General features: G+C 42.9%; 1 protein-coding gene across 7 annotated transcripts in view; it reads left to right on the top strand.

Moving 5' to 3' along the window:
- The window catches only part of LOC116248144 (DExH-box ATP-dependent RNA helicase DExH7, chloroplastic), a 98,904-nt gene that overhangs the window by 64,208 nt on the left and 17,342 nt on the right, over positions 1-17,354 (top strand). For 5 of the 7 annotated variants that reach the window (XR_004170969.2, XM_050076069.1, XM_031620762.2 and 2 more), the window contains 4 exons: positions 2,221-2,304; positions 15,171-15,269; positions 15,362-15,502; positions 15,707-15,777. Coding sequence is in view for 6 of the 7 variants with exons in the window: in XM_050076069.1 (XP_049932026.1) it covers positions 2,221-2,304; positions 15,171-15,269; positions 15,362-15,502; positions 15,707-15,777 (395 nt within the window). In the remaining variant the exon portion in view is untranslated. The remainder of the gene's footprint in view (positions 1-2,220; positions 2,305-15,170; positions 15,270-15,361; positions 15,503-15,706; positions 15,778-17,354) is intronic. The other 2 variants (XM_050076070.1, XM_031620763.2) reach the window with 2 other exon arrangements.

Here is a 17,354-nt window from a genome sequence, read left to right as displayed (position 1 = left end):
AAATATATGAAGAAGGCAAGAAAGTTTAGAAATAAGTGTGGAAGATAATATTCCTATTTACTTGATGAATCTGTTTTCCTATCAATTAGGAAGCTAAGTTTATTTTTTTTAGTACTAGCTTTCAATATTAAGTTTCAAATTTTTTCATAGGATGGATTGACCAGCCTAGGCGAGATGGTCAAGCACATCAAAGCACGTGAGAAATTCTTCCTTTAAAAATTCTGGATATTACTAATTTCGATCTTGGTATCCTATCCTGCACCAGATTAGGGCCTAACAACCCCAACTGTTTTTTAGAATCTTTCCTTTTCTTTTTTACATATCCAGAAATACATTTACAAAATTTTCCCATGTCTAAAGAATTGTGAAGCATGGTAAGTTATGGTGCTTTAATCTTTTATGCGATGGATTCAACATGATGGCTGTAGGTCTGCTTATGTTAGAACAAGGTCGGGTTGTTGCAGGGGATATCCTTCTTAGATGTCTGATGCAAGATGATCATAACCAAATTTTGTAATTGGATCCAGTTAGAATTTTTAGTATTTGCAAATGGATCCAGATCCGCAGTCCATCCCTTTCTCTATATAAAGGGACGTTGGATCATTTTGTAGTCGGTCTGAAAGTTGAAAGAAATGAAAACCAAGTTGTTTTGTTAGTTTTCTTCTGTTCTTCTTGTTCCTTTGATCGTTTGTTTAGTTTTAGTTTAGTTGTGAATGCAGTTGGATTAAGATCAGTTGATTTTAATTCTTCTTGCATTAACTGGTATGAGAGCGAGGCCTTTAGGAATATGAAAGACCAAGTTCAGCAAAACTTGCTGCGGACCATAGCAAGACATGAATCTGATTTATCTTATATTAGACAAGGAGTTGCTGCTTTAACGACAAAAGTGGATGGATTGGGAGTCTCTCTCGATAGATTAATGGACGAATTCAGAGAAATGTTCCGTTCGGCTCTACAGAACATGCGAATCGTTCACGGATCTGCTGTTGCAGACATTCATTCGGCTGTTGGTGCTTCTGATGATGGAATGAGAAGAGGCGAACGGTCATCGAGGGTCCCCATCGGAGTCCCCCTGCATTCACCTGGAGGAAGTCCCCTCTGTTACTGTCTTTTGTTTCTGCCAAAACCACCCTCCGATGTGCAGACGAAGGAGCCGTTTCTGGTGAAGGAAGCGTCGTCAGCCTCGGGTACTCCCGTGGTGCAAGGAGAGGTGCGGCGGACGTCGCCTGCGCTCGCGGAATACCCTGTGGGCAAGGTTTGAATGTGTCGCCTCTCGAATGGGCGCCGCCCGCCGACGGACCGGAGGCGACTGCTAGCCGCTTTCCGCCTCTTCTCCCACTCAGACAAGATGGGGCGGCGGCAGTGGGCGCCGCACTTCCGCCCTCTGGTTTGCCCCTTCCGCCTCTGTTTGAGGCGGGAAGGGGGAAACTCGTGCGGCGCTTCGAGCTACCGCTCGAGGCACTCGAGGGTTTGCGCCGGTCCCTTTGGGGACCAGTTCAAGCCGAACTGGATTTTGGGCCCAATTTGGGTCCATATCACCTGATTCATGGGTATAAGGGTTCGAATCTGGATCCAAACCAGTTCATTCCATCATTTAAGACTAGATCTGATTTGGGGATGACCATAGATCATATCCAAGCTCGCGTTCCTTCTCTAAAGCCACCACCTTAATCATCATCAGAAGATAGTGAGCTGACCACCACTTTAGCATACGTAGGCGAGCGGTGGGACCTTTTGTTCAGCAGAGCCAAACCTTGTCCAAACTCTCTAAGGTGAAGAACCATTTTGGTAGAATGAAAGATTTAAACTCGTCGAGGACGACTCTTCTCCAACTAGGGGAGTTTGATGCAAGATGATCATAACCAAATTTTGTAATTGGATCCAGTTAGAATTTTTAGTATTTGCAAATGGATCCAGATCCACAGTCCATCCTTTTTTCTATATAAAGGGACGTTGGATCATTTTGTAGTCGGTCTGAAAGTTGAAAGAAATGAAAAGCAAGTTGTTTTGTTAGTTTTCTTCTGTTCTTCTTGTTTCTTTGATTGTTTGTTTAGTTTTAGTTTAGTTGTGAATGCAGTTGAATTAAGATCTTTTAATCTTAATTCTTCTTGTATTAATGTCACTCATGAAAACTTCTGTTATATGCTTGCGGACATGTTGGTCTACCACTTTTACAGTTTTACTCTATAATTTCATGCCCTGAAATGCCAACATATGTAGGTTGGAGCCCTTGAAGGAAATGAAAAGTTGACACCTCTTGGACAGCATCTTGCAAAGCTTCCTGTTGATATAAAAGTTGGAAAGGTCTGTTGTGGTTTGTCATGATCCTCTTCCATGTTTGTTTTTTTAATAAAAAACAGTATTTAGCTGAAGAAACTTCTGCTCAGTGAACCATGTTTTCCTATGACTGTCTAAACCTTAGGCATCCTCATGGAATTTTACTTCATAACTGTGTCTCCATTGCCTTAAATTTCACTAATAATTCATGCTTAACAGTTCTGGTACGCTTGTTGGAAATTGTATGTTACACACAAGTAGATTGTATATCACTAGTATGTTTATTGGTTAGTACCTTTCTGTGTTTCTGTATTCCCGAGTTTGTAGCTGAACATATTTTGACTGATTAAACGTGCAGTTTTTCCTTCTTTCCCTTTGATGAACTGACCATTTGCACAAAGTCAGAAAGGGTCTTTTCTTGTGCTTTTATGTTTCTTTGGAAATGCATGAATTCTGCACTAAGATACTATGTTTGCAAACATGGATGTCTCGATATTTATTTTTACGTATCAGATATAGAAATAAGCTTTTGTCCTGTCTTGCATTGCATGCATGAATAAAAAAAGACACTGTAAAGTAAATAATATATATATTGTTGACAGATATTGGTGTACTGGTCCAGGTCTGGACCCGATCCGGTGTGTCCTAATTAGGGCATACTTATATCTTTGTAACCCTAATCTTTAAGGTTAATGAAATCTTAAGAGAGAGAGAGTCTGGCGGCTAGTGGGCACCAGCTCCTCCTCATCCGTGGTTTTTTTCCTCTTGTTGAGGGTTTTTCCACGTTACATCGTGTTCCTCGTTTTCTCTTTCTCTGTGTTCGTGTTCCTACATGGTATCAGAGCCGGCGAGGTGGGGACTTCTTTGGTGATAGTGGTGTTTTCTCCACCCGCCGTTGCTACTGCCGCTGCCGTTGTCATTACCGCCGCCGCCATCGACCTTCTTTCGTCGCCAAATAACTTTCGCCACCGTTTCCAACCGGCTGCGTCGCCCTGCACCCTCGACCTTGCTCCCTGATGTCGCCCCTGCTCCGCCGCCGTCGACCTTCTCCCTGACGTCGCCCTTGCTGCCGCGACTTGCTCCCGCTGCTGACGTCGCCCTTGCTCCCTGCTTCCGCTGGTGCCTCCTGTTGTCGCCGGTATCTCCCGTGTTTTACCGCCGCCCGTGCCCTTTGCTAGATTGGCCTGAGACTATGGCAGCCTCTTCTTCGTCTACTGTTAACACCAATCCATCTGAAATCGGGGTTTTTAAAACTGAGAATGTTCCCGCTCAGGTCATTACTCTTCGCCTTACAGAAGAGAACTATTTCCCGTGGTCGGCTGCTATGACTATGGGGATTGCTGCCCGCGGTCGGATTGCTTATATCGACGGAAGGAACCCTGAACCGGCAAAGACAAGTGGTGTATGGGACACTTGGTTTCTTGAGGATAATCAAGTGAAAACTTGGATTGTCAACTCCGTCTCCGCTGATATTCAGCCCCTTATCCTTTGACATGTGGGTAGTCTTAGAGCAAATGTATGGCCAAAAGAAAACGACAATTCGTACTTACCAAATAGTGAAGACTGTCTATGGCCTTCGGCAAGGGAACTCTTCTGTTGCAGATTACTACTGGGCTTTGAAAGCCAAGTGGGAAGAGCTTGACTATCATTCTGATATTCCCTGGCATTGTCCCCAAGATCAGACACTTTATGTAGCTCAGGTATGGGAAAACAGGGTGTTCCTCTTTTTAACTGGTTTAAATGATGAGTTTGAAGGTGTTAGAAGCCAGATTCTGAATTCAGGAGAGGTGCCCAGTATTGAAGATGTGTACTCCTGTGTTGAAGTGGAAGAACATAGAAGGCTGGTTACAAATGAGGGCAAGAGGGATCTCGTGCCCTATCATGAGAGATCCGCTCTTGTGAGTCGTGGTCCTGGAGGCCCGACTAGATCTCTTTGCAGATGCACTCACTGCAAGAAGACTGGTCATACCGTGGATTATTGTTGGGATCTTCATCCAGAGAAGAAGGGAAACAAAGGGAGGTCTTCTATTGGGAAGATGCCTATGTCTGAGGTGCCCAAATCCAGTGGAGAAAAAGTCCCCATTTCTGCTAACCAGATTCGTGAACTGAGGGCCTACTTGGGTCGGATTGATGTCAACCAGACCGAGACCCCAGATTAGACAAAGTCTAATCATGCTCTTGCAGTTATTGGCGATACAGGTAACTTTTCTGTGGGGAAATGGATTGTGGATAGTGGTGCCACTCACTACATGACAGGTAACCCAAAATTATTTCATGAATATAAGTTATCTTCGGCAAGGGAACGAGTTTCTCTCGCAGATGGTTCCTCTACTGTTGTGGCAGGCGAAGGGACTCTGTCCTTGTTGGACAAATTTCATGTGCGGGGAGCATTACATGTTCCCCAGTTTCCCTTAAATCTCTTGTCAGTTAGTAAACTTATTAAAGAGTTGAACTGTGAACTCATTTTTTCTGCCAACCGTTGTGTTTTGCAGGACTTGGTGATAGGGAAGAGGATTGAGATTGGTTTGGCGTGTGATGGCCTATATCGTCTTCCCATACATGTGGCTACAGCTCTTGTGACAACGATAAGCAAGACAGAGAAACGAAGAGAAGAGTGTCTTCAGTCCTTCTTGTACTGGCATGAACGTTTTGGGCATTTACCTTTTGGGATTTTGAAACAGTTGTTCCCCGATTTGTGTTCTTCTTTGAATTTGTCTTTGATTTCCTGTGATGTGTGTCAGTTTGCCAAACATGTGAGGGCTTCGTACCCTATTTCTACTAGTTGTGTTAATGAAGCTTTTTACTTGGTTCACTCGGATGTGTGGGGGCCTTCGGGAATTCATACCCGTCAAGGTTTTCAATACTTTATCACTTTTATTGATGACTTCTCTCGGGCTACTTTTGTGTACTTGTTAAAAGATCGCAGTGAGGTTCCTCATATCATAGAGACCTTCATTCTTCTTGTGTATACTCAATATGGTGGGACTATTAAAACCTTTCGGTCCGATAATGCCGGTGAGTATATGTGTCAGTCTGTTGAGGATTTTCTTCGAAAAAGGGGGATTGTTCATAAAACGTCCTGTAGTTATAACCCCCCCCCCAACAAAATGGGGTGGCTGAAAGGAAAAATCACCAGCTTCTTAATGTCACCAGGGCCCTTCTGTTTCAGAGACATCTTCCTAAACACTATTGGGGTGATGCAGTTCTTACTAGTGCGTATCTCATCAATCGCATGCCTAGTCGTGTTCTGAATGGTCAGACTCCCCATTCGTTACTTCCCGGCAGTCATCAACCATTTCTACTCCCCCCTCGTGTTTTCGGCTGTGTGTGTTTTATACATAATCACAGTCCCAATATTAAGAAACTTGATCCCAGGTCTATCAAAGGTGTGTTTGTTGGGTATTCCCCTACTCAGAAAGGATACAGATGTATTGACCCCACCACTGGCCGAGTCTATGTTACGAGGGATGTTACCTTCTTGGAACATTCATCTTACTTTGGTGAGAATCCTGTTCAGGGGGAAAAGTCTGTGGTTAGGGAAGAGTATTCTCAGAGTCAGGAGCTTCAATTTACAGATTTCTTGGACTACAGGAAAGCAGAATCTCTCACTGTTGTTGATGTGCCTGAGAAGGAGGAAGGGTGTGACACTGAGAAGGAAGGCCATCGTTTGTTTGGAGAGGTCTATTCTAGATGAGGTGCTCGGACAGAGGAGGTGACTTGTGGTGCGACATCTACTTCCAATCCCAATGCCACTCCTTCCCTGGATGAACCAAGTCCTACCTTGAAGAATCAAGATGAGGTTGAAAAGGAAAATGAAGATCTTCCCATTGCCCTGAGAAAGAGTGTCAGGTCATGTACTCAACACCCTATTGGTAATTTTGTATCTTATTCCAGACTTGGCAAGGATTACAAGTGTTTTGTTTCTTCTCTTTCTTTGGCTATGATTCCCAGGACCGTTGCTGAAGCTCAAAGTGATTCCAAGTAGGCTCATGCTATGAAAGAAGAAATGGAAGCCTTGAGAAGAAACATGACATGGGAGGTTGTGAAGATTCCTGAGGTGGCTCACTTGGTTGGATCCAAATGGGTGTATACCATCAAGTACAAACCAGATGGAAGTGTTGAAAGATATAAAGCTCGTCTTGTGGCCAAGGGGTTTAGCCAAAAATATGAGATTGATTACTTGGAGACCTTTGCTCCTGTTGCGAAAATGAAGACAGTCAGAGTTATTATATCCCTAGCTGTGATGAAGGAGTGGAAGATGTACCAACTAGATGTTAAGAATGTCTTGGTGGCCTCGAAGAAGAAGTATATATGCATATGCCTCTAGGATATGAAGAACCAGAGAAATGTTATAAGCTGAAAAAGGGCCTTATATGGCCTCAAGCAGTCGCCCAGAGCATGGTTCGAACGACTGAGACGAGTAATGCAACATCATGGGTACAAATAAGGGAATGGAGACCACACTTTATTCGTGAAGAAAAAGGAGGGCAGAGTCATTCTTTTACTTGTCTATGTGGATGACATGATTGTCACAGGTAATGATGAGGAGGAGATCATCAAGGATCTTGGCAAGCTGAGGTATTTTCTTGGTATTGAGATTGCTAGATCGAGTACTGGTCTTGTGCTAAACCAAAGAAAATACACATTAGATCTGTTGGAAGAGACTGGTAAGTTGGGGCGTAGACCTGCTTCTACCCCACTTGACACCGGGCACAAGTTGAGTCTTAGAGATGGAGAGCTGCTCTGTGAAGAAGCTAAGGGAAGATATCAACGTCTGGTTGGGAAGTTGATTTACCTTACCCTCACGAGACTTGATATTACTTTCGCGGTGAATGTATTGAGTCAATTCGTGCATGCTCCTACTGATGCACATATGAAGGCTGTGGACAGAGTATCATGTTACTTGAAGAGAAATCCTGGCAAGGGACTCTTGTATGTAAAACAAGAGACTGTAGAGGTCGAAGGGTATTCTGATGCAGACTGGGCAGGTTGTGCTGATACCAGACGGTCTACTACAAGGTACTGTATCTACCTGGGAGGAAACCTTGTAGTATGGAGGAGCAAGAGACAGGATGTATGTTCTCGATCTAGTGCAGATGCAGAATATAGAGCCGTTGCTATGGGAGTGCCAGAGTTAATATGGTTGAAAATATTGCTGACTGATATTGGAATAGAGATTGAAGGACCTATGAAGATATACTGTGATAACAAGTCTGCAATCAATCTAGCCAACAATCCTGTTCTACACGACAGAACCAAGCATGTTGAGATTGATCGTCACTTTATTCGTGAAAGAATTGATGCTAAAGAGTTAATCCTTCCTTACATGAAGTCAGAAGACCAAACCGCTGATGTTCTGACGAAGGCTCTATCTTCGACTTCGTTCGAGAGAAATGTATCCAAGTTGGGCATGTTTGATATGTATGCTCAACTTGAGGGGCAGTGTTGACAGATATTGGTGTACGGGTCCAGGTCTGGACCCGATCCAGTGTGTCCTAATTAGGGCATACTTATATCTTTGTAACCCTAATCTTTAAGGTTAATGAAATCTTAAGAGAGAGAGAGTCTAGCGGCTAGTGGGCACCAGCTCCTCCTCATCCGTGGTTTTTTTCCTCTTGTTGAGGGTTTTTCCACGTTACATCGTGTTCCTCGTTTTCTCTTTCTCTGTGTTCGTGTTCCTATATGTTAAAATAGATGTAATGGGGAACCGGGTCCATTTCTGGACCCGGTCCCATGGGGCACGGGTACCGAGGCCGGCTCGGTACCCTAGGCGGCATTCTTCTCTCCCTCCTATATAATCTTCACTTAAGTGTAATTGTGTGATTAAGTGAATATAATTTTCTCTCTCCTAGGGTTGCGGTGTGCACCTAGGTCAGAGCTTCCCGTGGTTTTTTCCTCTTTCTGAGGTTTTTCCACGTATATCGTGTGTTCCTCTCTTCTTATTCTTTCGTGTGTTGCATGTTTCTACATGGTATCAGAGCCGTGAGATCGTTCGGCTTCGTCTCGTATTTTCGTAGTCGCCCTTGCACCGCAGCCGCCTGCGCCGTTAGGGTTTCCAGCGCCGCCGCCTGTTGCCGCTTGTGACTTCCGCTGCCGTGGGTGTCTCCTCTTCCGCCGTCGGTCGATCCAGCGCCATCCCATCTTTCCGCTGCCGTGGGTGTCCAGCGCCGTCACGCCTCTGCGTCGCCGCCGTCGGGCGATCCAGCGCCGTCGCCGACACCTAAGGTTCCGTGTGGTGCTGGTGTTTCAGCCGCCGCCGTGCTGTCTTGTTGCTGCCTGGGGTTGTGTCTGACTTGACTGCTTGTGATGGCGGAAGAGCTTGCACCTAAAAGTGATATGGCCTTTGACGCGGGCAGCGCTCCCAAGAGCGAGATCTTGCCGGTTCAGGTCACACCCATTCGTCTGACTAAAGACAATTATCTCTCTTGGTCTGCTGCTCTCGAGATTGGGATAACGAGCCGTGGTCGTCTTTCCTATATCACAGGCGACAAACCGGCGCCCAACAAAACTGATCCTCAATGGGCGACGTGGGTGTTGGAAGACAGTCAGGTTAAGGTATGGATCATCAGCTCTGTGTCCGCTGATATTCAGCCTCTTATTCTGCGGAAGCCGACTTCGTTTGATATGTGGACTGTGCTTGCAAGGATGTATGGTCGCAAGAAAAGGGTTCTGCGTACGTATCAGATTAAACGCAGTATTTATTCTCTGAAACAGGGTGACCTGTCTGATGCCTCCTTCTATGCAGCCCTGAAAACTAAGTGGGAGGAACTTGATTATCATGTGAATGATAACTGGGACTGTGGTTCTGATCATGCTCGGTACTGGGAAAAGGAATGGATGGACCGGACGTTCCTCTTCCTTGGAGGCTTGCGTGATGAGTTTGAATCCATTCGGAGTCAAATTCTCAACTGTGATGAGATTCCTGGAATAGAAGATGTTTATGCCAGAGTGGAATCCGAGGAACAAAGGCGTCAAGTGATGCAAATTGACCCCAGTCACGGGACTGGTCCCTCGGCCTTTGTTAGCCGTTCTTCTGTGTCTGGACCACGCCCTGTTAGGCGATGTACACATTGTCACAAATCAGGACATTCTGTTGACTTCTGTTGGGATCTTCACCCTGAGAAGAGACTTGTTCGTGGTCGCCCTCCGTCTAGTCGGCGAGGTCCTCTTGTGCAGGACTCAACTCAGAGTGGTTCTTCAAGTGGTGAAAAATCGAGGCTTTCCCCTGATCAAATCAAGGAACTACAAGCTTACATCAGTCGCCTTTGACACATCTACGTCTGATGGAGCTAAATTAGCTCAGGCTCTTGTTGCTACAAGTGATCAAGGTAATTCCTCTCCCGGTGATTGGATTGTTGACAGTGGGGCTACTCATCATATGACCGGGGACCCTAAGATGTTTCAAGAATACAAGTTGACTTCTGGGCAGCAGCGTGTTTCTATGGCTGATGGTTCTTCTATTTCTGTGGCTGGAAAAGGGAGTTTCTCATTACTGAACAAATATTGTCTTCATAATGCCCTACATGTTCCTAATATTCCCGTGAATTTGTTATCTGTCAGCAGTATTACCAAAGAGCTAAACTGTAATCTAATATTCTCTGCTGATCGTTGTTTACTGCAGGACTTGGGGACGGGGCAGAAGATTGGGATTGGTTCGGCTATTGATGGTCTCTACAGAATGCCAGTACAGGTTGCCTCTGCTTTGATTTCAGCCACCAGTGGACAGTTATCTGACGTGGAGGACAGATCCGCTATTATGCGCTGGCACGAGAGACTTGGTCATCTTCCTTTTCAGTTGATTAAACAATTGTTTCCTAAGATGTTTCGGTCTGTTTCTTTGGACACCTTCGCCTGTGAAGTGTGTTAGTTGTCTAAACATGTTAGGGCCTCGTACCCTATTTCGTTCAATAAAACCAGCCGTCCTTTTGCTTTGGTTCACTCTAATGTTTGGGGTCCTTCGGGAGTGCCCACCGGTCGTGGTTTTCATTATTTCATGACTCTTATCGATGACTACTCTCGTTGTATGTTCGTGTACTTGTTGAAAGAACGTAGTGAGGTTCCCGGCATTGTCAAAAACTTCGTTGCATTTGTTGAAACTCAATTCCAAACCCCTGTTCAGACCCTTCGTACTGATAATGCTCGAGAGTATGTCTCCCTATCCCTTGATGACTTCTTGCGAAGCAAGGGTATTATACATGAAACATCCTGTAGCCACACACCCCCTCAGAATGGCGTGGCTGAAAGGAAGAACCGTCATTTGTTAAATGTCATCCGGGCCATTATGTTTCAACGTCATGTCCCTAAGCGGTACTGGGGTGATGCACTTCTCACTAGTGCTCATCTCATTAACCGTATGCCTACTCGTGTGTTGAATGGTCATTCCCCTTATTCTGTTTTGTGGCCTAATCAGAGTCCCTGGCCTTTGACCCCTCGGGTGTTTGGGTGTGTTTGCTTTGTCCATGATCATAGTCCCACTCTCAAGAAACTTGATCATCGGTCCATCAAAGCGGTCTTTTTGGGGTATTCCTCCACTCAGAAGGGATACAAGTGTGTTGACCCTAGCACTTTCAGAGTCTATGTCTCCAGGGATGTTACCTTTCATGAACACGAGGCATACTTTCCTGCGAATCCTCTTCAGGGGGAGTGTTTAGGTGAGAGAGTGGACGAGTATTCTTCGCATCAGTTGATTCAGTTCACAGATTTCTTGGATTACACGGCTAGTTCTCCGAGTGTGAGTGTGGTTGACACAGTCAGTGAGGACAGAGACAGTCAGATGGAAGGGGGCCCTATGGAAGAACAGTCCCGTGATCATTTGTTTGGTCAGGTATACACCAGGAAGAAGAATGATGTGATGGAGGTTGTTGATGTTACCAATCCCGATCTTGTGAGCTCCCCGGATGATCCAAGTCCAATGAATGAAGATCTTCCCATAGCCCTACGCAAAGGCACCAGGTCATGTACTTCTCACCCTATTCATAGATTTGTCTCGTATGCTAAACTCAGTAAAGACTACAAGTGCTTTATTACCTCTCTATCTATGGCTGTTATTCCCAGGTCAGTGGAGGATGCCAGGGAGGATCCCAAATGGCTACAGGCCATGACAGAGGAGATGGACGCCCTGGCAAGGAACAATACGTGGGAGGTTGTTGATATTCCTAATGGAACTCACTTAGTTGGTTCCAAGTGGGTGTTTACTGTGAAGTACAAACCTGATGGCACTGTAGAACGCTATAAAGCTCGTCTTGTTGCAAAGGGGTTTAGCCAGAAATATGGGATTGACTATCTTGAGACGTTCGCTCCCGTTGCTAAACTGAAGACAGTAAGGGTCATCTTAGCTCTGGCAGTACAAAAGAAGTGGAGCATGGACCAACTTGATGTCAAGAACGCCTTCTTGAATGGTCACCTTGAGGAAGAAGTCTATATGAGCATGCCGCCTGGATATGCGCAGAAAGGAAAGTGTTGTTATCTCAAGAAAGCATTGTATGGCCTCAAGCAGTCCCCTAGAGCGTGGTTTGAAAGTCTAAGGGTTGTGATGAAGACTAATGGATATAAACAGGGAAATGGTGATCACACCCTCTTCATCAAGCAGAGAAATGGTCTGGTGAGCCTCCTACTAGTATATGTTGATGATATGATTGTCACAGGTGATGACGAAGAAGAAAAAAGGAAGATGAAAGAAACGTTAGCTGCTGAATTTGACCTCAAAGATTTGGGTAAACTGAGGTATTTTTTGGGAATTGAGATTGCTAGATCTGAGACTGGTCTTGTTATGAGCCAAAGGAAATACACTTTGGACCTTCTAAAAGAGACAGGTAAACTGGGATGCAGGCCCTTTCTTACTCCAATGGAGTCTGGCACAAGGATAAGTATCAAAACTGGGACGATCTTGGATGAGGAAGGAAAAGGGAGGTATCAGCGGCTGGTTGGTAAACTCATTTATCTCACCCTTACTCGCCCGGATATTACGTATGCTGTGGGTGTGCTAAGTCAGTTTATGCATGCCCCTACTGATTGTCATTGGAAAAGTGCTGAAAGAGTATTGGGATACTTAAAGAATGACCCAGGGAAAGGACTGCTCTATACTCGACAAAGTCAACTCAGTATTGAAGGATACTCTGACGCCGACTGGGCAGGTTGCACAGATACTAGAAGGTCTACCACAGGATACTGCATCTTTCTTGGAGGTAACCTGGTGGTATGGAGAAGTAAAAGACAAGAAGTTTGTTCCAGGTCCAGTGCTGAGGCTGAATACAGGGCGGTTGCCATGGGGGTTACAGAAATGTTATGGCTCAAAATTCTGTTAGCAGATATTGGGGTGAAAATGGAAGAGAAGATGAGGATGTATTGTGACAACAAGTCGGCTATTAACTTGGCAAACAATCTAGTCTTGCACGACAGAACCAAACATGTGGAGATCGATCGCCATTTCATACGGGAACGCATAGATTCTAAGGAGTTGATCCTGCCCTACATGAAGTCTGAAGATCAAGTTGCTGATGTTTTAACTAAGTCTTTATGTACATCTCAATTTGAGAAAAATGTTAGCAAGCTTGGCATGTTTGACATGTATGCCAAGCTTGAGGGGGAGTGTTAAAATAGATGTAATGGGGAACCGGGTCCATTTCTGGACCCGGTCCCATGGGGCACGGGTACCGAGGCCGGCTCGGTACCCTAGGCGGCATTCTTCTCTCCCTCCTATATAATCTTCACTTAAGTGTAATTGTGTGATTAAGTGAATATAATTTTCTCTCTCCTAGGGTTGCGGTGTGCACCTAGGTTTTTCCACGTATATCGTGTGTTCCTCTCTTCTTCTTCTTTCGTGTGTTGCATGTTTCTACACTATATATATATATATATATATATATATATATATATATGCATGTGTGTGTGTGCATGTTTGTTCATAAACTTGATAGAGTCCTCTAAAACTTTTAACTCATCATATGGCCATGCTTAATAAAGTCACAAACTAACCCGGTGAGCTCTCAAGGCCGGGAGCTACAGTATTTACAAACATAGCCAAATGCCATTCCTGTAACATGAGATTGCATAGTGAGGTGGCTTTGGGGTGGTTTCTCCATGGACAATACCACCTTAAATAGTTAAAAGTAGCTACACGACAAGTAAATCACAAACAAAATTGGGATGCTATGTGTGGTTTGATGTAGATGATATGGGAAATCCAGATGAATGACCCACATGACAGTCAACCTCATTTCCAGGTTGCCCTTTCTTAAACAGCTGAAAGAGTCCCATTAATGCCGTTTGTGACTCCCTCATCTATCTCCTTTCCTTTAGTGCAAGGGAGAAAAGATGGTAGCAGGACTTATCTTAATTACTTTATTTCTGCTGCAAATCTATATGAGCAAGGAAAACAGGAAGCTAGTCAGGCACTTTTTTGAGAATGCAAGCGGGCTGCTATGCTAGGGTGGAGACATATATTCTCCACAGTGAGAGGAAGGTGGTGAGATAGACGGAAAAGATGGGTCTCTTTTTGGTGATCAAGTGTGAGTACAATAAATCTAGGTTCCCAACCTACACTGTTATGACAAACCTACTCCTGCACTTGGCTCAGGCTCTTGGTTTTGGTGGATCTCATTTTGCCCTCTAGCAGTTACTATTCTAGTCATAACAATAGTATGAACTAGGCAGTAGTGAAGGTGCTTGACTGCTTTCTTAAAGATGAATCTTACATGTTTAACTTAGGGATCTTTAGTGAAGGCAGTGCAAAGATGCCTTCAATCTTCACAAAAATCTAGTCCAAAAATGACTTCATTAACTCACAGTTAGCTTTGCAATGATCTCAATAGCAGTATGTCTATTTTTTCTCAAAATAGTGCTTAGAAAAGCATGACTTGCAAAGAGGGAATAGTCCCTCTATATACACAAGTGCTGTTGGCTCAACTCCGATGGTTTGATTTGGAACTCTGATACACAGGTGCGGGTATGGACATGCCTCCAACACTTCAGGTGCACAGGCACACCCGTATATTGTTGTATCTGTAATTATATGTTCAGTCTACAACATAGAATTTATATATGCATTGTATTGGATTGTAATCTTAATGAATGTATATATTATATGTACAGCCAGCCGTACCCGTGATTTTGAATTTTGTCCACACCCGCATCTATGTGACATAGATTTAGAACCATTGGGACTAGCCAATAGTAGTCCTACTTGGTCAAATGGCCGATTTTGACCAAAACAAAAACTAAAAAATTAAGAGAAAATTTTGTAAAAAACAGAAAAATACAGAAATAAAATAAGAGAAGATTACATGGTACCTAACATGTATTTGCAATAATATAGATCTACTAAACTGAATTGTGTGTGTGTGCATACATACATACATACATACATATATACATACACACCCTATATATATATATATATATATATGTTCCTCAAACTAGTGTTATTGTCTAATGTTTGTCAAGAATAAATTTAAACCTTGAGGAGTACAAAGTCTTAGCACAGAAAACCTTGCAAACTCGATCTTCTAGAGCTTGGTAATGTGTGTGCTTTTGGGTTCACCTGCCAATTCTTGAATTGCATGCATCATATTGGCAATGGCCTCATATTCATCACTGCTTTCTAGCTTAAAATGTTTGTAGTTTATGTTAGCAATATGCTTGAGTCGTTAGTTCACATATGTTTATTTTTGTTGAGTGCAGAATGAGTGTTAACTTTTATTCCATCTCTACACTTTTGAATCAGATTGAAACAGTTCTTTTAGTTATGATTGTCAACCTCTTTTTTCTGCATACATTATGTGCTCTGCTATTATTTTCTTATTTTTATGATTACATAATTGCCCTTTTTCCATTTTGTTCTCCCTTTCCTTTGGTGCCTACGTTATTCTTTGCTGAATACATTGGGGTTGTTGCAGATGATGCTTTATGGTAGCATATTTGGTTGCTTGTCTCCAATTCTTTCCATTTCAGCATTTTTCAGTTACAAGCAACCATTTTTGTACCACAGGGACGAGGTTTTATTCCCGTATCTATCTATGGCTTCCATATATCCTAGAAAATATCTTTAGCAGGCCTGACACCTGAGTAATTCTTTTCTGTCATGCAGAAGCTGAATGTAGAAAAAGCCAAAATATCCCTTGTAGCTGATCAGCGTGACTATAACAATGATCTAGATATGGGTTACAAGCACTCCGATCACTTGGTACTAGCAGTAGCTTATGACAAATGGATCAATATCCTGACAGAGGTAAAGTTACAAGATGGTGAAAGTCATCTAGTTTGTTTTACTTCTACCCTAAGATTTAAGTGTACTTGGCTACTTGCACTATCAAGCTTCATGACCATAATTGAGGCTTTGTCCTTTGGTTATTAACGTATTATGTTGTATTTGTTTTCTATAGCATGTTTTATACCCCAAAGAACTTAGAACTAATGAGTTCTTGACCTGCAGAAAGGAGAAAAAGCTGCACAAAATTTTTGCAAGGCATCATTCTTGAGTAGCTCGGTGATGTATACAATAAGGTCTAGTTTCTTAGTATTTTACTTACTGTATTCTGCCAAACATAGTTAGTAGTCCATGTTACTCCTTTAATTTATTCCCTGGCTAATTTTCTGTCTGATTACTGTATAAGTTAGAGGTTTTAGTGAATAGCTATTGTGAAAATATGTTTTGAATGTAATAATATGCTACTATGTTTCTTTTATGTGTATTTCTATTTTTTGTTTTATTCATCTCATGAACTGCTAGGACTTCAGAAATTCTTGAATATGTACAAGCTGGCTACATGAAGGAAGAAGACAGGAGGAAGAAAGGGCTGTTGAACTGTCATGTTTCCCTCTATCTGACATGACCTATCTCCCTCTTTTATATTAACTTAACTACAAGACAATCCTTCTCTTGGAATAGAAAAATATTGCACCCTAACCGACCACACTAATCTACATACATATAAAGGAGAAACAACAGAAATGGATCTGTCACAAGCTAAGGAGGGTGGTCTATGATGCCTATTTTTGTGGAAGGACTTGGGGATAGTCTTATGTGGAAGATTTTTGGAAAACCTTCAAAGGTTTATATCCTGTCTGCCATGCTACCAGCTGTCATAGTTCATAGCCTTTTGGGGCACGGATCGAAACTACCTATATGGCATATAGGAATCCCATCATAGCAGCCACTGGTGTCAGTTCTCAGCCGCGAAGTCAGAAAATACTGTTACACATGGCTCAACCTTATGGACGTCCCAAGTGTATTTGCATATTTTTGCCACTTTTAGTGGTTAAGACAAAAAGAAATCTATACAAAATACTTTTAAGTTACCTCTTTTGGACTTTGGGACAGAATTTTGTGATATGAGAAGGTATTTTAGTTTATGCAAGGGTGAAATATTCCACTCCCATCCCTAGTATATAATGGTTGATTGTGCCTATGAACACATGAAATGCTTAATGTACATGGGTAAAGCTAAAGCTGGGGTTTATGAACCACGGATGAGCTGAACAGTCTTCTTTGGACTTGAGTCCTTGACTCTTGGCTTGGGTAACCCTACTCTCAATTAAATGCATCTGAGAAGTGGGCTTAGAGTGCCTTTAATTGATTGACTTTCACCATGGTTCAGGCCTGTAAAGAGTCTTGGGAAGCTTTCTCACCCTCATACCAATGTTGTTATAGGTAGCGTGAAGGTTTGAGGCCCTTCTTGGGCATGGATGGTTGTCTTTTCACGGTTTGAATATGCAGTCTCCAAATTTGATGGTGTTTTCAATTTTGGTAAATTTTGGGTTGATACTGGATATCCACTGTGTAGGCCTTGGTATAAGTTTCCAAATACTCTTCCACTGTTTTAATAACATCAAAATTTTTGAATACCCTCCTTTTTTTCTAATTTATGGATGCTAACTTTCATTTGCATGGCAGCTTACTTGTATTAGTTCTGTTATATACTAATATTGTCCTTTTTCTTATATTCAAAGTTCAAACATCTTTTTATTTTACTGCAGTTTGTTTGATATTTCTGTAGCTTTCATGAAATAGGAAGAGTTTGTATTTTTTTCAGTAATTTTATTTGGTTTCCTTTTTCTGTATTTGCATTCATGTGACATTC

This window comes from Nymphaea colorata, chromosome 2 (genome assembly GCF_008831285.2).
Source record: "Nymphaea colorata isolate Beijing-Zhang1983 chromosome 2, ASM883128v2, whole genome shotgun sequence".
Lineage (NCBI taxonomy): Eukaryota > Viridiplantae > Streptophyta > Magnoliopsida > Nymphaeales > Nymphaeaceae > Nymphaea > Nymphaea colorata.
Note: the sequence above shows the minus strand (reverse complement) of the source record. Positions and strands in the feature narration are given on the sequence as shown.